Source organism: Gobius niger (assembly GCF_951799975.1).
Source record: "Gobius niger genome assembly, chromosome: 11".
NCBI lineage: Eukaryota > Metazoa > Chordata > Actinopteri > Gobiiformes > Gobiidae > Gobius > Gobius niger.
In genome coordinates this window covers 29,766,703-29,790,472 of record NC_136862.1, presented here as the reverse complement: position 1 = coordinate 29,790,472, position 23,770 = coordinate 29,766,703, and the positions used below count along the sequence as shown (strand labels likewise).

The following is a 23,770-nucleotide window of genomic DNA, read 5'->3' as shown; positions in this document are numbered from 1 at the left end:
TTTATTTCTAAACTTTAATATTTTGCAAACTACTAGTCATGCAAACTGTAAACTTCACACACTCACTGTTGGGTTTATCAACAACAATCAGGCTAAGTTGGAAGGAAATCCGAGCTGATCGAGCACAAAAATGTGACGATCTCTGACTAGAACCTGATCTTATCCCCACGGTACTTTCTAACAGACCAGAGACTGATAAACATATCTCCCCCTCGTCTTGTCTTTATATTTCGACTTAATTCTGGCTTAAATGTCAGACGTCCACGATTCCGCACTAAACAAAGAAAAGGTCTGAAATGCCCTGAGCGCGAGGTTTTTATTCGTAGTCCTCGTTTCTGCGGTGAAACCTCTGCAGTGTCTGCAGCGGCTGCTATTTTTAACTCAGGTTCTCACTTCAGTTTTAGGCTCTAACTTTACTTTCCCCCTGTGTCTGTGTGTCTCTGTTTACAGGAACCTTTAAGCTGCTGATAGAGTTTTCAGAGGAGTATCCAAACAAGCCCCCCACGGTGCGGTTTGTGTCCCGAATGTTTCACCCTAATGGTACGACACTCCATACGCAAGTACTTTTTACTGTGTGTTTTTTGGACCGTTCTTGATGAATGTTGTTTCGTGTCCTCAGTTTACGCAGACGGCAGCATATGTTTAGACATTCTTCAGAATCGCTGGAGCCCCACGTACGACGTCTCTTCAATACTCACCTCCATCCAGGTACATTGAGCTTTGTACTAAGTTAGCATGATCTACTGTGTGGCTTTATTCTCAGTCCTCCAACAGTGCTTTAAAGCAGTACTAAGTAACGTGTTTACCTTAATAAATCCTTTCCTAGTCCCTGTGGGGGTGATACAAGTGTTTATGGGATGATTGGAGGGTCTTTCATCTCCCCCTGGTGTCTCTGGCCAGAAAACCATGTTTGCAACTTGACTGCTACTGGTGCGGAGAAAGCAATACACACTAATGAAATCACGAAGAAGAAGCTAACATGCTAACGGGCAAAGCTAACTGCGAGCTAACGTCACTTTAAACAGTATTTACAGCCAGGTTTGAGTGAAAAAAAAATATTTCCATTGTATAATTGGATGCACAGTAACCCTCTCTCCCTTCGCCTTTCCTGTCAGCGTAGTATTTACTCTCTAAGACAATTATTAAGTTAAAAAATCGTAACTTGCTACTACAACTGCAGTTGCGCTTACGGCCTCTAGGGGGAAGAGTTACTTAGTACTGCTTTAAAATAGGAAACTAAAATATCTCTGGCAAATATTTATCATACTTTATATGTCAACATTTTCAATCAAAACTACATAGAAAAGTTCTGTGGAGTACATGAATTGTATTCCCTTTTAACCTCTTAACTCCCACCTGAACATGTTTTCTCCAAATTCTCCAAATCTAAAAGCTTCTTCAAAACAGAGGCCAAAAACGAGAAGAAAATGAGAATGTAAACGCAACAAAAAAACGCAAAAAAGTGACCAAAAAATGCAACAAAAATGACAAAAACTCAACCAAAAAGTGACAAAAATCAAGCAAAAAAAGACAAAAAACAGCAAAAAAAGACAAAAATCCTGCAAAAAACAAAAATCCAGAAAAAAGCCCAAAAAAGACAAAAATCCAGAAAAAAAAATGACAAAAATACAACAGAAAAAGACCAAAATCCAGCAAAAAAAGACACACAAAAAACAGCAAAAAAGTGACAAAAATCCAGAAAAAAGTGACAAAAATCCAGAGAAAAAAAGACAAAAATCCAGAAAAAAGTGTCAAAAATCAAAAAAAAAAAAGCCCAAAAAAGACAAAAATCCAGAAAAAAAAAGAAAAAAATACAACAGATAAAGACCAAAATCCAGCAAAAAAAGACAAAAAAAAAACAGCAAAAAAGACAAAAATCCTGAAAAAAAGTGACAAAAATCCAGCAAAAAAAGACAAAAATCCAGAAAAAATTAACAAAAATCCAGAAAAAAAGCCCAAAAAAGACAAAAATCCAGAAAAAAAAAAGACAAAAATCCAACGGAAAAAGACCAAAATCCAGCAAAAAAGTGACAAAAGAGCAGCAAAAAAGCAATAAAAAAAGTGACAAAAACACAAAAGGGAAATAAAAAGTGACGACAATGGCAAAGAGGAGAGGTTTGGGTTTGGGCGGGTGGTAAGAGGTTCACCTGTGATTATCGTCATACTGATCAATCAAACTGTAGAATAGAGTTTTTCTAAGGCCGATGTTGGGGGATTTTTATTGGCCAATGCCGATATGCTCGATTTTTCCAGATGTCTATAATCCTGTAAAAACATAAATACTTGGCCACTCCAGCAGTGGCCGGTTTTATTTCAATTACTTTAGGATCCAAAATGAAAGTGCGGAGGTTAAAACTAACTCGATTGAATTCTCCAGCTTCAGTGCTTCAAAATGACACGTCCATATTCACTGAGGTTTAGTGAAACTTGTATTTACCAAACTTGTAGCTAACCAGGTTTCATTGCGATGTTTCTGTGTCATTGCAACATGGAATGGAAGCTTATTTGTTCAGTGCTTTTCACGACATTTTCATAAAACAAGCAGCCGTTTTGCAGCTTGTGATTCCGAGAACGCTTTGCCAGTGTCCCCCGTGTGTCCATGATCGGTCTCTGTGTGAGTGAGTTTGTATTACCTCTGCCCTGACGTCTGCCTGCTCTGAGCACGAGAGAGCCAGCCCTGTTCATTTCACGTATTTCTCCAGTCCTTATAACTCGTCATTGCCGCCTCTTGCAGATTTTCCTCTTGTTGCAGATTTAAAGGTGCATTATGCAACTTTTTATGTGGAAAAAGAAAAGTTCATATTAGTGTGTATTTGACCTTTCGGTGACCCAGTGGCTGTATGGGGGTTAGCATCGCGCTTTTACTTTCCATCCCGGTGGCCTCTATGACGCTCCAGGATCAATTTTCTGGATGGAATGTATACATAACCATGAAGACAGACCCATCAGCAGTTAAAAACTACCAGAAACCTTATAGAACAATTCAGGCTTTCTGCTCTCCCCAAAATTTCATCCGATGGGCGGGGGAGCGACTGAATTTTGCCGTGCATTATGGGTGACAAATAGTCTTCGCAAGTTCCGGTTCTGCTGGAGTGTTTTCGTTCGCTCTGCTTCATCTTTTGCTAAGAGAGGAATACAACTCTGTAGCTGATATTTTACGATGCAGACTTCGACTGTTCCGACTCCCTACATTTGGGGCTCGTACCTCCCGCCTCCCCTCCTGCCTTCAGCGGACACTTTTAGCCACGCACTGCCCCGCTGTACGGTTTCCCGCCCGGCTCGGAGCCTCGAAGGCTGGGCCGGATAACTAACCGATGCCCCAGGGGTCTGTGAGCTGTCCCTGGGAGACTATAGTAAAAAGCAGCCATTTCATAAGCACTGAAGCCTCTGAGTATCTCTCTGCCCAATACAACTTTATCGAGTCTGTGTTTTCACCGTGAGAACATCAGCCATGTCAAAAAAATAAGTCCGTAGCCGAGCTGCTAACCGCTCGCCCGGAGCTAACTAGCTCCTTAGCAGCGCATAGATCCGGTAAAAACAAGTATTATGCAATAATAACGTCAATAAAGCGGTAACTTTATAAAGCAGCCTTTGAGATGATCACACACTGAGCCGGGCCTGATGCATTTGTGGTTTATTGCAGACTTTTTATCAACAATGAGCTGTAGGCGATTGTAACAAGCTAACGGGGCTAACCTGGAATAACCATTGTCCACTGGCACAAATAGTCCTTTATTCGGACATATGGGCTGGATATGTGCTTAAATACCAGGGAGATCCTTGTGCAGATCGTGTGTAGAGCTATAGTTGAAGATCATTCATCATCACGTTCTTCCCTCTCAGCTGAACTTCATTCACATTGTCACCGTCTTTCACTCGCACACACAGATGTTTTCGTTCGCTCTGCTCGCTATCACCTTCTTCTAAATCTTCGTAAACACCATCCGCTCGTTCAACTAGCAACAACAATTCGTCCTTTCGTTTCCCCACACTCGAAATACCCTTTCTCTTCAACCTTTCACGCAATTCAGGCACTGTCAGTCGCTTGTAAGCCATATTCGCCATTACATTAAATCAAAGTGAAATAGGCAACGACGGACGTTTTTTTTTATCGCTCCCCCCGCCCATCGGGTGGACTTTTGGGAGAGCAGAACGCCCGAATTGGTCCTGGAGTGTTACAGAGGCTCACCATACACACAGCCGCTGGGTCACTGAAAGGTCAAATACGCACTAATATTTTGCCTTATGTAAGAACTTACATAATGCAAATTCCAATCACTGGAAATAAAGCAGTGAGCAATGGCCCATTCAGACCTGTCATCGTTATAATGCGTCATTTATAATGTAAAAATAGAACAACATTGCAGGGCGCGTTACAAACTGTCTTGAATGTGGGTGCAGGGCTGGACTGGCAGACAAAATCGGCCCGGGACGTTTGGGTAAAGACCGGCCCTCTAAAAAAATCAGTCATGTTCAATGCAATAGTTGCCATTACCAATACAACAAGCCCTTATACTCATATGCTAATGCTATTGTAGCCACAGCCGCCCTGGAGCAGACTGACCCTTTACCACGTGGCTGTAATGTGTTGTTAATATCCTGATCGCTTATCATGCCAGTGCCCTCTGCTGGACACCTGTGGAATTCTTTCCTTTTTTTTTTTTTTTTTAAGTTGTAATGAAATGGTAAAACTCACCACAGAGTTATGGAGGTGTGGAGTGAAAATAGAAATACCAAAAAGTAGGGCTGTGCAATTAATCGGAATTCAATTACGATTTCGATTACAACAGTAAACGATTACAAAATTAGCATAATCGCAAAAAAATCGATTATTATTATTTTTATTTTTTTTCACATTTTTATAAAAAAAAATATATATATATATATATTTATTTTTGCAAAGCAGACTTGCGTTATTTCACGGCGCTGGTATTATTTTCCCTTCGCTTTTCACGTGCCGTGGCTCATGCTTTTGTCTGGCATAGAAAACAAACGGCGCTGTTTGATGATGTCATCAGGCCGCGCTGCTCAGTTTGCTTGTGCAGGTGTGAGGGCTGGCCAGCAGGGGGCAGGTGTGAAACAGGGACCTCTCTTTAATCAAGGCGTACTTGAAATCATTTGTACTTTTATGACTGTTCAGAAAACATGTAGTGTAGTGTTTTGATTAATAAATAAATAAATGAAATAAAGATAGACTTTTTTTTAAAGGCAACAAATAATCGTTTGAATAATCGTGATTTCAATTATGACAAAAATAATCGTGATTATTATTTTTTCAATAATCGAGCAGCTCTACCAAAAAGGCAAAACAATGTAAATCCTTTTTCAATGGAAACCAAAAGCTTTTCCAAACGGTGCGCGCTGACAACGAAGGGGCAGGAGGGCGAGTCACCTGACAACTCCCAACATGCACCTCTTTACATACATTTGTCTAAAATGTATAAGAATAGAGGCCTGATGTTCTCCTGAGGGTCCTGGCGGGAGTTACAGTCAACTCTTTTCACTTATGTTGGCAAATATGATGCGAGGGGCACGAGTAATGTATCTGAGAGGCCCTTTGCTCATTATATACGAAATTATCCGGGAACCGTAACTCAAGAAGGCGCTAACGGAGGGGTCTAAAAGATGTCAGACACGCCTTCATCACTACACCCTACACTGAGAAGTTTACTCCAAAACAAACCAGGGGCTCCTTCTCAGCGACCGAGTCAAGTTTATTTCCTGACCGCACAAATCACATCAGCGTTTTTAAACTCATACCCTCATCATCATCTGAGGCCAATTAGCTTGTTGCACAATGTGGCTACGCTAGTTCCTCTGAGCTGAAGCTGTGGGCGCTAGTACTTCCTGTTCGTATTCATTTCCATTAAGATGAGCTCAGACCAGTGAGTTCCTGGTAGAAATATTTCCATAGAGACGTTTATGTTCGTGAGGATCAGGGAGTTTGTCTTGAAGCTAAAGGCTAATTTAACCTCTTAACTCCCGCCTGAACCGAGAGGATCTTTTTTTCCTCACGTCAGATTTTTTTCCATCATTTTTGTCACTTTTTTGTCATTTTTTGATCACATTTTTTTATTTTTTTTCATTTTTTCGTAATTTTTTTTTGTCACATTTTTGCCATTTTTTGGTAATTTTTTGGTCACATTTTTGTCACATTTTTGTAATTTTTTGGTCATTTTTTGGTCACATTTTGTCACATTTTTGTAATTTTTTGGTCATTTTTTATCACATTTTTGTCATTTTTTAGTCATTTTTTGGTCACATTTTTGTCATTTTTCGTCAATATTTTGTCAATTTCATGTGACATTTTTGTGACATTTTTGCCACTTTTCCATCATAGTTTTCGTCGAGAAAACGTGCTCGGTTCAGGTGGGAGTTAAGCGGTTAATGCATTACACAACTTGAAATAGTGCCTTCATATATATTTTTATTGCATGTTAGCCTTTAGCTTCAAGACAAACTCTCAATCCTTCATGATCACAGGCGTCTCTGATCTGAACTTCATGATTTGAACACACAGTAAATGATCGTCTACCGGGAACTCACCGCCCACAACATAATCTTTAGAAAATCTGATTATTATTCCAGGAAAAGAAAACTAGACAGGAAGTCCGGGCGCTCACACCTTCAGGTCAGAGGAGCTAGCATAGCCACACCGTGCAACAAGCCAATTACAACAAAATGTGATTTCATGTTCTTTTACAGTCTCATGACGCCTTGCCTTGTCTTCTCCTTTTCTGTTCTCAAGTCACTACTGGACGAGCCCAACCCCAACAGCCCCGCGAACAGCCAGGCCGCGCAGCTGTACCAGGAAAACAAGCGCGAATACGAGAAGAGGGTGACCGCCATCGTGGAGCAGAGCTGGGTGGACGTCTGAGATGATGATGAGAAAAGAAGAAAAAAAACCCTCGGCGTGCTTCCTACTATTAAAAATCCAACAACAACAAACCCTTTTCATCCACACCCTATCTCTCATTTTTAAACTCATCAAGAAACAAAACAAAAAATATCTACAGGCTATCAGAAAAAAAAGCATCAAGTGCCACCGATCACATCCACCGAAAAAACTGCTTGCCAATAACGTGCGAGGAAGATGAGAAAAGACGGGTGTCCCAAAACTTTTACGTCCTGTGTCTCCTTTTTGTTGTTTTCGATCACCTTTTTCTTTTCTTTTTTTTTATTGCATGATGTGAATAAGTTATTGCTAACAGAATTTGTAATTTATCTTTTAAGTTGTTTGGCTGGACTGACGCTGTTGGTATGTTGACTTTTGCGAATTTATATTATTTTGTTCTTCCTGCTTTTTTGTTTTTTTCTTTTCTTTTTTTTTACACTGTGTGAAAGCAACTGAGGCGGTGGAAGAAAACGCCTACGGTGAAAAAGAAAGTAGTACACAAGGAAGGATGTATGAACGGGGCTTTAGTTAATACTTTGCCCGTTTTTTGGAAGAACAGACGGATTTGTTTTTTTGTTTCTTTTTTCTTCCGGCGTATCCCAAAGATTCTAAAACGTGGGGGTCGAGTGCGGGCCAATCCTCGCGTGAAAATGTCGACAGTTCGAGCCAGCGGCCCCCGGATCTAAGCGACCACTTTGTAATCTTCCAACGAGGGTGCGGGAAATATCACCAGCCCCGCTATTTAGTGTGATTTGTGTGAAGTGTGACGCTTTAAAGTTTTATTTTTCTACACTTAGGCTTCTGTAGAGGCTGCACCTTTTTCTGTAGCACGGGTTACCACAGTGCTACGGGTGTGTTCGAAAACTCCTCCACGACTGAGAGCGACCGGATGGGTCTGCAGTCGTTGGATTAGCTCTTAAAGGGATATTTCAGGATTTTTGACATAGGGCCTCATTTCCTAGTTATCCAGAGCGTTGCTGATTTCTGGAGATATTTTTTTTAATAGTTCACGCAGTTCTTATATTTGAAGAGTTTCGTGGCGCTAGGCTAGTGCTAGGCTAGTGCATTTCTATGGTATCAGCTAGCCTGCATTAAAAACAGTCTTGACACACTCCACTGAGGCAAATCACTTATAACACCAGACTAACGATAGAGTAATTTTAACCATTTTGCATTTAAAATAACTTATATTTGAGCAGCATCAGCTTCGTGGTTGTATAAGCTACGCAGCGGCGGAGTGATCTGCTAGAAAATAGTCCCTCAAAATGCGATCGTTCATGTTTTGCAAGGTCAGTTATATTCCAAAAAATATTCTATCGACACAAACATGTATATGGTTACAAGTGATTTGCCTGTTTTTTAATTGAGGCTAGCTGATACTGTAGAAATGCGCTAGCCTTGCACTAGCCTAGCGCCACGAAACTCTTCAAATATAAAAACAGCATGAATTACAAAAAAAATCTTTCCATAACTAGGAAATGAGGCCCTCTGTCAAAAAATCCTGAAATATCCCTTTTAACGCTTCATATTTTTTCTCCCTAACCTTTTTTAAATCTCTATTTTTAACGTCCATTCCGTAATCGGTGTTGAAAACGTTTTTAGCGATGGGAGATTTCATTATTCGCGCCATTATATGATAGAAATCATTGGGGAAAGGTCTGAAAACTAACCCTAAACCCCACAGAACTTCAGAATTCAGCGTCACCTGAATGTAAAAGGAAAAACCAGGACCGAGTCTGGAAGCGATGGCGGGTCAAGTAGTAGATACTGCATCGCAAAGTAAGTGGTTTCTCGGCTTATTTAAAGGCGCACTGTAGGTGTGAACTCTGGCGTCACCGCATCGAGACGGTGCCAGGTTTTTCCTACATTTTGGATGATTCATCGGCGCTGAACATATCCAGCCTGGCCCGCCTATATTTTTAACATATCCAAAGCGTAACTGTGTTCAAAACGCACTTATCATAGGAATTTCTCAATCTTTTTCTGGCAGGCAAGCGGTTTAAGTTGACTTTTCTTGCTTTGTACATACAAGACGTCCAATCAAATAGGAAATACGAGCAGATGGGAGAAGATAATGAGCTCGCGAATGGGCCCGAGGAGGAGCACTGTAAATGAGTGGCGGGTTGGGAAATTTAAAAGTTGCAGCGACCAATAACGAGTAGAGCGGTTTTATCTACCCAGCCTCAGTTGCTTTTTACATTACACATTTCTTTTTTACAGCTTTTATTTTTGAAAGGCTACAACGGACTAAGCTACTAAAACTCGGAACATGCAGTATAAAGTCATGGCTTAAACCTCGCCCTTTGTACAAATGATTAATCTTCATAATGTTGTCAGAAAAAAAAAGAAAATCAATCAAAACCAACTTTTCCAGAGCGAGGAAAGAAAATAAGCTCATGTCGTGACACACTTCACCAGATCCAATAAGCAGAAGGGATATGTTATAAACTTTTCTGAATTAAATGATGTATACTTATAACAATATGCTGTATAGACATAATAAACACATTTTTCAGAGTTTGAACTTTGTGGCTGCCGTCTTCTTTCAAGTCTTCTCTTATAAAAGTGATGGTCTGTGTTCCAGGAAACATTCTGAGATGATCAGAGAGCTCCGAGTTCAGATGCAAGATGATGATGATGAGGGCAGTCGTCTCTGGAGTGAAGAAACATTAGCATCTTGTATAAGCTAACGGTTGTAGCATTAGCTGTTTTGTTTACATACGCGTTTGTTCGGCTGTAACGCTCTGAGGTCACCTGAGTCGCCACCAATGGCCGCTGGCTGCTCTGCTCTATGACGACACTGGGGGCCGCCATTGCTGTAGTACCTCCATATCGCCACTAGGCCCCCATTGAAAAGCATTGGAGTTTAGACATCTTAAAAACAACTTTAACGCCTGGTTTCAATGTTTTCAACACTAGACTAGGCTAGATTTTCCTCCTGAGATAACGCTGGGTTAATCACAATTTTTGAAACCAGGCTGGTTTTCGCAAAAAGAATTTTTGAAATCTCGTACTTCATGAGGCTCGGACTGTTAGCATTGGAGCAGCGCGAGCTACACGTCACGCAAGGGCCGAGTCTACGGTGAAAATCCCGCCCGTATGCCCTTTTTCGGAACATGCTTCGTCAGAGCTGGGGAGGAGGAGTCTGTAAATCCGCCCTGAATTCCCCCACGACCGTGGTCATTTTGGTAAACGGGGAGGAGTGAGCAGAAGCCGTCTATTATTTACAGTCTATGGTCACCACTCAAAGTGAAAAGTAAACAATCGATTCTGAACCAGTGTTCATTTCGTTAACTAACATATTTAGTCTTAATTTCAGTCAAAGTGATCCATTTGCATACTAAAGTTGGACTAAACCTAAATTAAAAGTTTTTCATGAAACTAAAACTATGACTAAAATGTCCAGATATTTTAGCCGACTAAAATAAGACTAAATGAAAAAAGCCTCACATCAAGTAAATTCTCTGCCAAAGGATCAGCTCTGAGCTTTGTTCATGTGGAGCAGCTCCATGAAGCCGAGGAACCAGATTAAATATGAGTATTATAAATGCAAAGTCGACTACATTTACTTGAATTTTAGTCGACTAAAACTAGACTAAAATTTAAGATCTTCTTTGGACTAAATCTCGACAAAAAACAAATGAAATTTTTGTCAAAAGACTAAAACTAAATCAAAATGTCAAAATGAAAACTGTTCTGAACGTGAACTTTGTCTCCCTGATTGGACGCGACGGGCCGCTTCACAGGAAAGTCTGTCTCATTGGTCGAAGTGATGGGACTGGTTAGTTGCAGGGCCGAGTAAAGGGAAAAATATTTAGAAACCTATAATTATGTAATATTACTTGCTCTACATCGCTGACCCAGGCACTCAATTATGCAAAATCTATTCAATTTGTAGAACATTTTCACTCTACATCCCTTTAATAATTTGAATTTTCCTGTAAATGTTAATGTGCAAACGCTGCTCTGACCACAATTCTACTTTGAGGTGAAGTCTCTTACCCATAGACACAACTAATGTCTGATGATTATATGTTTAAACAAAATACAATCTGATGAACCCACAGATTAAGACTCAAAAGTGCTTGAACAAGATTTGCATGTATTGTACACCTGTAGAAAAGTTAACATGGTTTACACAATTATACAAGTTTTCAAAAAAGTATGCAGATCGAGACAAGACACTGAAAACATTGTGTCAAGTTTTGTAAAGGATTTGTTTCCAAAAATCTTAAAAATGTAAAAACACACACAAAAAAACAATTACTCTTGACAAAGTAAAAATGAAAGAGTAAAACGTCGAGTTCGGCCTCATTATGAGCTCCAATGTTAAAATGTTTAAGAGTAAAATAAAAATGTCTTAATTTAATTTGTCCATTTAAAAAACAGTCCATAAAAACCTCCAGTCATCAGTGTCCCTGTAACAGAAGAAATAGCATTATTCATTTCTGTCAAGGCTCATTTAAATCAAGGCAACTTCTACAATTCAACACTAACAATTAATAAGGAAGCTATGTAGATAGAAGAGTGTATTAAAAAACCTGTTCTTTCTGTTTCTTCATGATCTCATCTCTGGTTTTGAAAACAGGAGCGTCCTCAACCACGATGCCTTCTGCCATTTCCTTGACTCGCTCCAGGAGCTCGTCGCTGTATCTGCCGGAGCGTAAAGGAGAGAGATGTTACATCACTCACAGAACAGTCAACGTCAGTTTCTATTGGAATAAAATTAGCCCAAAGCTACAATCCAGTGTGGCTTCTTTACATGCATTAGACCCATGTATGTTCATCAACATGCACTGTCCCGACCAAATAAACCAACAAATAAATAAATTACATCCACTTTTAGAGGTGGATCGCATATTGTTGTAATTTTTTATATCATTGTGGACATATAATTCATGCTACGCTAGTATAGTAGATCATAATTGTGAGGAAATTAGTGTGCAGTAAAAAAAAAAGGACAACATATCACTGAATTAGTCTTCCCAATAGGCGCAAGGCTGGAATTTTGAAGTAATTTGTCCATTTTCAATTATATTGTAGGGCTGCTCGATTATTGAAAAAATACTAATCACGATTATTTTAGTCATAATTGAAATCACGATTATTCAAACGATTATTTGTTGCCTTTAAAAAAAAGTCTTTATTTTATTCATATATTTCTTAACCCTCGTGTCGCCTTCGCGGGTCTTTTTGACCCGCTGTCATGTTCCGGGCATTTGGAAGCAAGGTGACACAAGGGGGCGCCCTTCCAACCTTCTCAGTGTAAATGTGAGTTGACTTTCTTCAGAGTGAGACTTTAGGTCAGACATGAGTGACAGTAACATGACGCTAAATACAGTGGGCTCTTTGTTTGCAGTAAAAAGGCTGAGGCCTCATTGCTCTTCAGTCACAGACTGAGAAGTGAAGAAGGAAGTCATGGAGCTTCTGCTTTAGACAGAACTTCAGACTTCTGCTGCAGGTAGGGGTCATATTATATCATATCAGATTTGGTATGCAAAGTGCTTTATAAATAAAGATTGATGGATCATAATCTGAAACTAGTAAAAAAATAATATATGGAAATAATTATTACAATTACAAAAAGAAAAATATTTGAAAATCATCTATCTAATCAAAAAAAAAAAAAAAAAAAACCCAAACCATTTGTATCTGCTGTAAAGTCATGTTTGTCCCAGTTCCTCTGAGTCGTGGTGGGTCCTGGTGGACCGTGACAGATGTGGACAGGACTGTGGTAGATCTACTTTTACTGTGGATAAAATAGTTACTATAGTAACTGTTGAAGAAATGAACCTCACAAGCTTCTTCTGTAACATCTGTCCACATCAGTCCTGCTGCACCATGACTCAGAGGAACTGGGACAAACATGACTCTACAGCAGATACAAATGGTTAGGGTTTGTTTGGGTTTTCTTTTTTAGAATGAGAGTAAATTAAAAAAAATATATATTTTTTTGATTAAATACAGCATTTTTGTAATTGTAGTTATTTTCCATATATAATGTTTTTACTACAGATTTGAGTTTCAGAATATGATCAATCAATCGAACTTTATTTATAAAGCACTTTTCATATGGAAAGATATCACAAATGCATTACAAAGTCTGAAGTTCTGTCTAAAGCAGAAGCTCCATGACTTCCTTCCTCACTTCTCAGTCTGTGACTGAAGAGCAATGAGGCCTCAGCCTTTTTACTGCAAACAAAGAGCCCACTGTATTTAGCGTCATGTTACTGTCACTCATGGTGTCTGACCGAAAGTCTAACTCTGAAGAAAGTCAACTCACATTTACACTGAGAAGGTTGGAAGGGCGCCCCCTTGTGTCACCTTGCATCCAAATGCCCGGAACATGACAGTGGGTCAAAAAGACCCGCGAAGGCGACACGAGGGTTAATAAAAAAAATAAAAAAAGATGCTGAATATTTTCTGTTTTCTGAACAGTCATAAAAGTACAAATGATTTCATGTTTGCCTGGATTAAGGAGAGGTCTCTGTTTCACACCTGCCCCCTGCTGGCCAGCCCTCACACCTGCGCAAGTAAACTGAGCAGCGCGGCCTGATGACATCATCACACAGCGCCGTTTGTTTTTATGTTCGGCAAAAGCACAAGCCATGGCACGAGAAAAGTGAAGGGAAAATAATCCCAGCGCCGTGAAATAATGCAAGTCTGCTTTGCCGGAAAAAAAATTAAAAAAATTGAAAAAATAAATAAAAATTGATTATGCTAATTTCGTAATCGTTCAGTGTAACAATCGAAATCGTGATCGAATTTCGATTAACTGCACAGCCCTATTATATTGTCAAATATATTGTTATCATGATATTTCATTTTTATATCGTGATATAGATTTTAGGCTCTTTTTATAGCGTTAATTTGTGTCTTGAGGAGGTTGATACTCCATTAGCCTCTTACCCCCTGCCTGAGCCGAGCACATTTTCACCAGTTCGGCTTTACCCAAATCTAAAAGCGTCTCTCGACTGGAGTTTACAGCCTATAAGGTAGAGGAACGCCTCAAGACCTACAAAATTATTCACTTTTTCGTCATTTTTTTTGCCTTTACATTTGGGCGATGCCGAACTGGAGAAAATGCGCTCGGTTCAGGCGGGGGTTAAGAGGTTAACCCACAATAGTTTGAAGATTCCGGCCCATGCTGACACTAAGGGAAAGCCGATCATCATTTATCCCAGAGCTTTATCAAAAGGAAACCCGTAAAGTGAGCGTGGTCCTCACCGACAGCCCATGAACACGTTGTTGGCCCAGACCATGGAGAGCGCCAGGAGCTGGTCGAGCTGCTCGGCGGCGGGGAACTCGGCCATGTTCCGCAGGATGAACTCTCTCCGGGGGGTCCAGTGCTTGTCGCTCTCCCAGTACCCGCGGTGAGCCTCCACTTGCTCCGCCACGGCCCGGTTCTGCTGGATAAAGTCCTCCACGTCCAGAGCAGACATCTTTCTTCGGTCTCGTTTCCAGCGGCGCAGCGGAGGAACCAAAACAAAGGGACTTCCGGCCTCCGGGGGCGAGGGGTTTTCACAGCGACGCACAGCGGTGGATGTATGAACTACAGTTTACGGTCAAGGCAAGTTTATTTGTAGAGCATAAGGCGTACACCAACTACTACCAAGGGCTTAACAGTTACATGCAATTATGAGCAGATTCATACTACTCTAAGGTGAGTCTGTCGATGAATAAGAAAGAGTTTCTTAAAAAGAAAATTACCCATTTTTATTTTACATGAAGTTCTCTTGAAAAGCATCCAATTAGATCATTATGAGAAATTAATGGTTGCGTGAAGATGAGAAGATTTTGTATGTATTTATCAGACAAAAGGGGAATCATATTTTTTTAAAGGAATAGGCCACTGTTTTTCCATACTGAGATATGTTCTTACCTTAGCTTTGACGAGTCCTTTAGGACCTGTCTGATCTTCATCCGTGCCTTCAGTCACGTAAACACAGCGCAGACGCCGTTAGCATTTAGCCTCTCCCTCTCTCCTCTATAGCTCCAAAACAGGTCAAGATAGAAGCTACCAAGCTCTTCCACGTTTTCCCTATTTAAATATGGTTACGTGAAGTGTTCCACTACAAAGTATAATTACACAAAATTAAACAATGTGGATTTTCCAAGCGGATAAAAGGGGGAACTATATTGTAAGGCGTAATAATACCAGGAGTAGTTTGGCATCCGTTTGGCATTACTGCGCGGATTTCAAACTACTCCTGGTATTATTACGCCTTACAATATAGTTCCCCCTTTTATCCGCTTAGAAAATCCACATTGTTTAATTTTGTGTAATTATACTTTGTAGTGGAACACTTCACGTAACCATATTTAAATAGGGAAAACGTGGAAGAGCTTGGTAGCTTCTATCTTGACCTGTTTTGGAGCTATAGTGGAGAGGGGGAGAGGCTAAACGCTAACGCCGTCTGCGCTGTGTTTACGTGACTGAAGGCACGGGGGAAGATCAGACAGGTCCTAAAGGACTCGTCAAAGCTCAGGTAAGAACATATCTCAGTATGTAAAAACGGTGGCCTATTCCTTTAAAGGTCCTATATCATGCAAAATCTATTTTTTGAGCTTTTAGCCATGTTGTAATGCTATTTCCTTACCAAAAACAGCGTTTTCATTATTTCTGTTGTAAGAATGATTTTTTCTTTTTAAACGTGCGTGCACGTATCGACTCTATCCCGCTTCTGTTGCCACTACATACACACCCACATTTGTTGTGGGCGGCGCCCCCACGGAGGCGCACACTGTACAGATCGTCATTAAAAGTTTTGTAAGCCGTGATGAGAACTTATTGTGGACAAATGCTGCTTTCTGGTGGGGTTTGTGGAATCATTCAGAGGTGCCAAGGTGTATTAAAACAGAAAGCAAATCGCTAAATACAACTAAGAAGGTAAGCTACATGCAAGTGTTATGCTAACACCAGCTAAAGTTGCGCTAACAACGGCTAAATCAGCAAAATCCCCGTTTAGAACAGTGGAATGATGTTGTGAAATATTAAATCCGTATGACCTGCGTGTTAATAGTGAGGGTTGTCCACTCTCTCGTTGCCAAAAAGCAGTCCCAGCAGTCTGTTCACATCACATCAGACATGGGCTAGCGCGCTTTGGCCACAGCCAGAGGTCGGTCCCAAAACCTATACCAGGTCAGACCGGTTTATCCCTGGGCTTTGTTATGGAAAAGCTCGACAAAGCGGCTGAAAGAACCATTCGGCCAATACACACCTGCATGTGGAAAGACACCTATACACCCTTGGCGTCCAAACAAAGTCATTTTTGTGCCGAAGCTACTCAGTAAAGGGATACCACCTGTTCTTTTTCATCTTACCTAAACTTAATGTACAGGACTTTAGTCAACTTTCCTAAAGAAGAGTCTAATCGCCAGAAATGGTTTGAATTTCTTTCCGGGATTCAGCGACTAACCAGCCAGAATATGTTTGTCTGTGACCGCCACTTCACCGATGGCTGCTTGGCAAACCTTGGCCAGAACCAAAGTGGATTGTCCGAGAGATTAACTTTTATAATAATAATACATTTTATTCGTGTAGGGACAGACACTCAAAGACGCTTCACAGAAAAACAGTAATAAAATCAGACATAAAAACAGCACATTAAAAATAGAGGGCAGTTACTGGACATGAAAAGCCTTTTTAAAGAGGTGGGTTTTGAGTTCTTTCCTGAAAGTGGCGAGGTGGGAACAGGCACGGAGCACTTGGGGCAGAGAGTTTCAGAGTGTGGGGGCGGCGAAGGAGAAGGCTCTGTCTCCCCAGGTTCGGCACTTGGTCTTACAGGGTAAGGACAGGAGGTTGGCGTTGGAGGAGTGGAGGGAGCGAGATGGAGTGTGGTGGTTATGGCGGTTATGTGGCGGTTATAACCGGCGCGATTCCCACAATAAAAGCACCAGAGCAGAGCAGTAAGTACCGTAAATTCTCTATTACTGGCCTGTATTCCATTAGCAGCCGGGTCTCTAACAGTGGCCGGGTTCGCGGCTGGCGGAGGCAAATTAAAGCCGGTCTCTAAAACAGGCCAGGGCTTTCATTAGAAACTATAGTAGTAGAAATATTCCCCATGTTAGGAATTTGTCTCATACTCGTGTAAATGGAAACCCACGTGCAGGAAGTAAACAAACGGGAACCCGGGCCGATGGGGGGACGCTGCGGAGGAGCTGATCCGAGCGTAACTTTGACACAGATTTAGCCACTTTTCAAACCTCCAGTGACTATTTGTGGAAACAGGGCAAACAACAAATGTTTATGACCCTCCAGGGTTTTAATAAAGTCTCCATCGCGTCTTCAAAGCACGTCCAGCTGCTCCGTGTGCAGGTCAGTCCCACGCCTCAAAATAACTCCTCCCATCAGCGCGAGCGTCTCGTCTTCTCTCGGGTCAGTCTCATGATCGATCACAAACACAAATGCTCCGTCTAAACTCGCCTTTTACACAAGATAACAACAAATAATCCAGTCCGCGGCAAAAACGAAACAGAAACCTGCAGTGACATTGATGTCAAAGCTCCGCTAACAGCAACGAAACACTTCCTGTTGTCCCGACAAAATAAAAGGCGTCAATGTTCCAGCCGCTGGGAGAGGGTTTGAAATGTTTATTAATAAATGAAGCTAATATTTTAGGTGCAAATGGACACAAATCTCGTTTTTCTTCGTTTTCCTGGTCGTCCGTTTTGCTCAAATAGAAATAAAGGCCTGTCTCTAATTGTGGCCTGGTTCCAATAAAGGCCTGGTCCTAGATGCCCTTGAGTAAATAAAGGCCCCGGCCTATATTAGAGCATTTGCGGTAAATCAAAACGCGAGCTAAATGGTAATGATAATGTGTGTTAGCCATTTATGAAGCCTTGTTGCAGATGTCAGCTCCAATCTGCATAGTGAAGTAACATCACTTATTACTGTGATATTTACTTTTTCTACTACTGCTACTGAAATGGGCAGCGTTATAAATGCCTATAGTTTACGATGGAATGGCTAAAATAGCACGATATAGACCCTTTAAAAGTGATTCAAGTGCACTTAAAGGGACAGAGAAGGGGATTTTAAACAAATTAAATAGTGACAGGAAAATCAGACTTGAATATTTTAATGTTTCTGACTTTTAATCCAAGATCTGTTCCGTCCACTTTAGCCCTAATGTGGCTTAGCTCTACTAAACCAATGGGCCAAATCAGTTCTGGTACTTTGTTTCGACAAGTTTTGAGAACCACTGATCTAAGAGAAGTTTATTCTCTCCCATCTGAATCTGGATGTTAAAATAGCTCTGACACCGTCCTGGTAAAGCTCCCAATCAAAGACAAAGAAAAGTTGTAATTAGTGCAGCTCCCACAGAGACACAGCACATTTATCAATAGGGAATCCAGGACTGAAGAAGGTTTTCTAAAGGGAGAAAAAGTTAACCTCATTCAGAAAACCCTGTTAGTATCGATGAGTGGCCATTTAAGGCGAGGCATTGCAAGGGGGAAAAACTTCAATATTCAAATCGTTTATCAGTTTTTGTGGGTTTGATGTGGCGGTCCAGCCTATGTAAATGTGCATGTGCTATTACCGTGGCAGAGTGGTTAGCCTGTTTGTTGAAACGGGCTGCACTAATGCGCCTTTAATTGTGCTTCTTGTTTTATTCCACGTTGTAATCTATTACCGGTGTATCTCCAGAGAACACTGAAGTTAGACTGCATCGTAATGTTGTGAGATTTACGCTATTGATTTGGGAGGTAAAAAATAACTCTGCAGCTGCATTTAACGGCGAGATCTGCTGCATCGATCGGGCATTAGCTCCAAAGAGACAATGAGGTTTTGAGTTTAAAGCCGATCCATTTTTCACAGTGTTGTTATAGGCAGATGAATTACAGTTGATCGAGTGAAACGGAGATCAGCAGAATCATGACTTTTTCCTGACATTTGCTTGTGTAACTGGTTGCTTTATTATGTCATTACAGCGCCAGCTTTTATTGCGTTCCTTTTATATTGTCATTAAATTAAAATGATAAAGCCTACGATGTAGTTTTGTAGCTTATGAGAGCAAATGGTACATGTTTCATTCAGCAGCTAATCTACTAGCTGCTATTGCTAACGTTAATGTGTGTTTAAGACCCAGAGAATCATTAATGAGGCCTAACGCTGAGCAAGGTTTAATAAGTCTGAATATTTACCGATTATGACCACAATGTGGAGCTGTTTCCTCAATAATGAGCCTTGACAGATTGTAGTAATGATAAACTCGCTCATATCATTTTCCACAAAAAATGGAAAATCTTCCAATCGTCTTCTGTCATTGAGTTGATGTGTCCGTAATCACAAACAACCATTTTTCTGTGATTACTGTGTTTCCTCCAAAAGGAACCTGGCTAACGCCAGACTGCTGTGTGCGCTCGAATCATTTCAAACTGCACAGCAGCCTGGGAACCATGGCCGAAATGTTCGCATGGATTTGGGAACCAATCACAGAACGAGGAGGGACGGCAAGACGATGACGAGCTATTCGATATACGGAAGCTTGTACTTTATTTACGGATAAAAAAGAAAAAGTTTATTTATGGATCCAACATGACAGCAGCAGACACGATGGTATTTGTCGATCAAGCTTTAGACCATGTTCTAAATAGTTTATCTCAAAAGTTTACAGCGGGTACGTCATACGTCATCGGATACGATGATACGATTGGCTGTGGCCTCGTGCAGACGCATGATAGACATTCGTAGCCCAATACACGGCTATGGACGATCATAAACCACACCTCTCCTACCAGAAAATGAATTGGTGTCCCCAGACTAAATATCACTTGTGATTTTAGTCTGGCGTTAGCCAGGCTAGCGTGGCTCAGCAAAAGTTCCCAGATGTTGCTCCCATCTATAAAGACAACACAGAAGGCTAACAATGATGCTAGCGTTAGCTTCATGCTAGCTTCAAAGCCTGGAAAATCTGCCTCATTTTCTAATGTAAGAATGAGACATCCATATCTCATTCTAAGGACCCGATTTTAACTAAACTTCACAATAAATTAGTCTGCCAGAAACTGTGATTTCCGAAACAAAGTTCCTTTCCCTCGGCTAGGCCACGCCCCCTTTTCTCACGCCTTGTCATAAAGGCCCCTATGCTGTTTTTGTTGTGTGTTTTTTTTTTACTTGTTAAAAAAAAAGAAGCTTCTTGCAGAAGAAATAAGTAACTTGTAACTTACCTAAATAAATCCTTTTCGTCGTCCCTCAGGGGGTCTTTTATCTCCCCCTGGTGTCTCTGGCCAGAAAACCACAATTGCAACTTTCCCTGCCACCAAGGTGGTGGCCCTATTCACCTTATTCCGGCACCCGCCCACTATTTCTGCCAACATAATATACAGCAAATGGGTTTCACTTGACGACGAGAGTAGAAATAATGAGTATAGAGCCCCTTTAACTAACATCTTTATCTACAATCACAACCTACTCGGTGACATCCCACCCACAGAAACCAAGCTGTTCAACCAGAAAACCAATTGCAATGTTATTTCAATATCTTCCTCATTAGGTTTATCCATTTCATATTTTTCATTCACCCGAGCGTTGTCTTTCTTCTCTCTTCCCGCAGCGCCCTCCAATGTGAGACTGTGGCACTTTTATTTTTCTGACGCAGCGACACCGGTGACTCATGAAAATCTTCCGTTGCCAACGCGCTCTGGTTAAGGCGTCCCTGTGTATCCCCATTAGAGAGAGACAGAGAGAGGAGGAGGAGGAGGAGGAGGAGGAGGAGATAAGGGCCATAAACTGGAGGGAGTCCATAAAGAGGTTGAGTGTGTGACTTGGACAGCGGCCAGAGCAGTGCGGACTGAAGGGCAGGGAACACAGTCTCCTTATTAAACACGATAATCACATTTACGGACAGGGCTGAACAAAGGGAGACAGGTTCAGTCCGGAGATCGAATGTTGATAATAATACCGCTTCTTTTTGGACACTATTTGACATTGTGTTCTTTCAGTGCACCGCGGGGGTAAATCGCAGTCAAGTTGTTCTGGTTAAATAATTGTTTATAAAAAGGGTTTTCTAAAGGTGCTACGAATTCCCCCCTACAACATAAAACATGCACTAAACCCACAGCTAGATGCTCTTGACCAAACCCAGCTCAAGAATGGGGATGGCTCCTGGATGCTGCACTGCCAACAAAGACAGACAATGAAGTACAGTTTTGCCTTAAACATAGTACTGTACATAGTAAAACACTGTTAACCTTACAAGATCACAGAACTTAGTACAAATATCTCAATTAATGCACCACTTCTCCTATACCTTCCAGTCATGTGACTTGTAGTTATAGGACAGCTGGCATATCGAGCTATACATCTCCACTGACTGAAGTCGAGATGCTGCATCCAAAAATCGCAGTTTATGCAGATGAGCAGAGCTGATACAGAATATCAAACTGTAGGAAGGAGAGTTAATGATGAATTGAAAGGAGCAAAGCCTGCCCTGGAGAGCATGGAAACATATGAGCTACAGGTTGTACAAACTTCTCCAAGGGGATGAACAGCACCCCAAACATCATGTGACAGAGGTAAGAGCTGAGCTGTTACTGTAGTTTTTTTTTTTTTAAAGAGGTTTCATAGATGCGTTTACTATGATGTGTTACTGTGAGCAGTTTAAATACTCTGACTCTGTTGTCTCTGTTCACTACAGAGTGTAGAAATCATAGCGAAAGATTTTCTGTTTCGTGTTCAATGCAGTCATTTAGTCTGAGGAATGGAAGCACATCCTGCTGTAGCTGGACTGAGAGTGCTGCTACTTCTTTGACTCTAAACATAACCATGTGCTGATTTGTTTACATGTTTTTGTTTGTTTACATAGCTATGAGCTGGTTTGTTTACATAGCGATGAGCTTGTTTGTTTACATAGCGATGAGCTGGTTTGTTTACATAGCCATGAGCTGGTTTGTTTACTTAGCCATGTGCTGGTTTGTTTACTTGTGCTGGTTTGTTTACATAGCCATGTGATGATTTGTTTACATAGCCATGTGCTGGTTTGTTTACATAGCCATGTGCTGGTTTATTTACTTGTGCTGGTTTGTTTACATAGCCATGTGCTGGTTTGTTTACATAGCCATGTGCTGGTTTGTTTACATAGCCATGTGCTGATTTGTTTACATAGCCATGTGATGATTTGTTTACTTGTGCTGGTTTGTTTACATGGCATGGTGGTGCAGTGATTTCATGGTGGTGTAGCCTCATGCATGTAAACGCACCACACTGGATTGTAGGCTTGGGCTAATTTCCATTTGTCTGGCCTATTACACATGTTTTTAGTGGAAAGCGGAGTACCCGAAAGTAACCTACACCGACACAGGGAGAATATGCAAACTCCACACAGAAAGGCCTTGTCCGGTCAGGGATCAAACCCCTAGCATTAAAAACCCACTGCTCCTTTAGGCTTGCTTTGTTTTTTTTCATGTGGCAGATGTTTTCAACGAGAAGCAAATTAATGAACCCATTCAGAAAAAACATACGAACGCACAGACCAATCACAATGATTCTCTCCAAAATATGTATATCTATATCCTATGTTAATATTTGAAAGCCAACAGCCAGAAAGTACTAGAATATTGCAAAAGCCCAGATCATATTTGGAGACTTTTGATGTTGTAGCATGAGATCTTTGCCAGTATTTACATCCTGACTGACTTCATCTGTGGAGAGGGGATTTGAGTATGTGCCAAAGCCGCTCCACCTGGACGTCCTTCACACAGAAGTGCCCCTTTCGCCCGCTGCATGGAGGAGACGGGACACTGTATCTACAGCTGACGGAGCATTAATGAGACTTTCTGTTGGGGGGGCGAGGGGAGGGGGGGGGTTGGCCGAAAACTGACCTCATAGCTTCAATCCAAGGCCTACTTTTGACCTTTTCTCCCTGGCCAAGAAATGAACCGGGGACTTCACTGTAAGCACAATGACAGTATTCCCACTCAGAGCCAGGATCCACAGCACTTATTTAAACCGGTTTTATTACATTTGGAGTAAAGATTAAAGTTTATTGTCAATTCACCCACATGAAACATACGGAGAAAACGGAAAAAACTGCATTACTCACAAGCCCATGGTGCAAATGTACTGCAATCTCAAAACTGCAACTACAACGCAAAGTTACCCACAGCCCCAAAGATTTCATCAGAGCGCTGCCAAGTTTCTGCCGGAGGAGAAGGAGGGGAATCCCACTGACAAACTGTCTCTGCGTTAGATCTATGGCACTGTCAGTGATTTAGAGACCGAGTGGAGCAGTGGATTAGGCATCGATCACACTCTCTCCTCCTTTAAATCTTTAAATATAGATTTCAGTGAAAGTGTGAAGGAGGAGGTAATTGACTTCCCCAACGCTTCCCATCGGATCATGCCCTAACAAATCAATCAGGGCACGGATATTATCAAGTACAGGAGAGAGAGAGAGGCCATTCATTTAGACTGTTGAATCTGTAATGATTTTTTTTTAAATAAACAAATCTATATTTATGTATTTATTTTTAACCCTGTAAGGATAACTCTCACACCTATTCACAAGAAAGTGTATTTACTGACCAGAGGTGAGTAAATGAAGCAAAACAACATTTTTCTGCCAAATAAAATGTATGTCATCTTGCAAATGTAGGTATTAAGTTACATAATAAATTCACTAGAGTGTGTTAAATGTTGTGAGAATGTCAGTTGATAATCACGTGTTTTAATGTGGTCACGGAGAGAACATGCAAACTCCACACAGAAAGGCCCCGTCCAGGTGGGAATTGAACTTAGGCCTTCTTGCTGTGAAGCACAAGCTCCACCACTGCGCTACTGTGCCACCCGGTGCTGAAGCTCTATGGAGCATTGAGCTCAACGTTTGGAAAGAGAGAGAAGAGAAGAAAGAACTTTGTCATTACAATATTGTA

General features: G+C 41.1%; 2 protein-coding genes across 2 annotated transcripts in view; one reads left to right on the top strand and one right to left on the bottom strand.

Annotated features, from left to right (window-relative positions):
- The window catches only part of ube2b (ubiquitin-conjugating enzyme E2B (RAD6 homolog)), a 29,249-nt gene extending 21,917 nt beyond the window's left edge, over positions 1-7,332 (top strand). Inside the window, exons 4-6 of the mRNA XM_079566392.1 lie at positions 451-540; positions 620-708; positions 6,749-7,332. Coding sequence (XP_079422518.1) covers positions 451-540; positions 620-708; positions 6,749-6,877 — 308 coding nt within the window. The 3' untranslated portion in view covers positions 6,878-7,332. The remainder of the gene's footprint in view (positions 1-450; positions 541-619; positions 709-6,748) is intronic.
- A 3,760-nt stretch (positions 7,333-11,092) lies between these two features.
- cdkn2aipnl (CDKN2A interacting protein N-terminal like) lies at positions 11,093-14,609 on the bottom strand (the record flags this gene model as incomplete). The annotated part of the gene is made up of 4 exons (XM_079566826.1): positions 11,093-11,317; positions 11,447-11,548; positions 14,123-14,447; positions 14,606-14,609. The coding sequence occupies 4 exons, from the start codon at positions 14,607-14,609 to the stop codon at positions 11,305-11,307; spliced, it is 444 nt and encodes a 147-aa protein (XP_079422952.1). The 3' UTR covers positions 11,093-11,304.
- Positions 14,610-23,770: the final 9,161 nt, after the last annotated feature.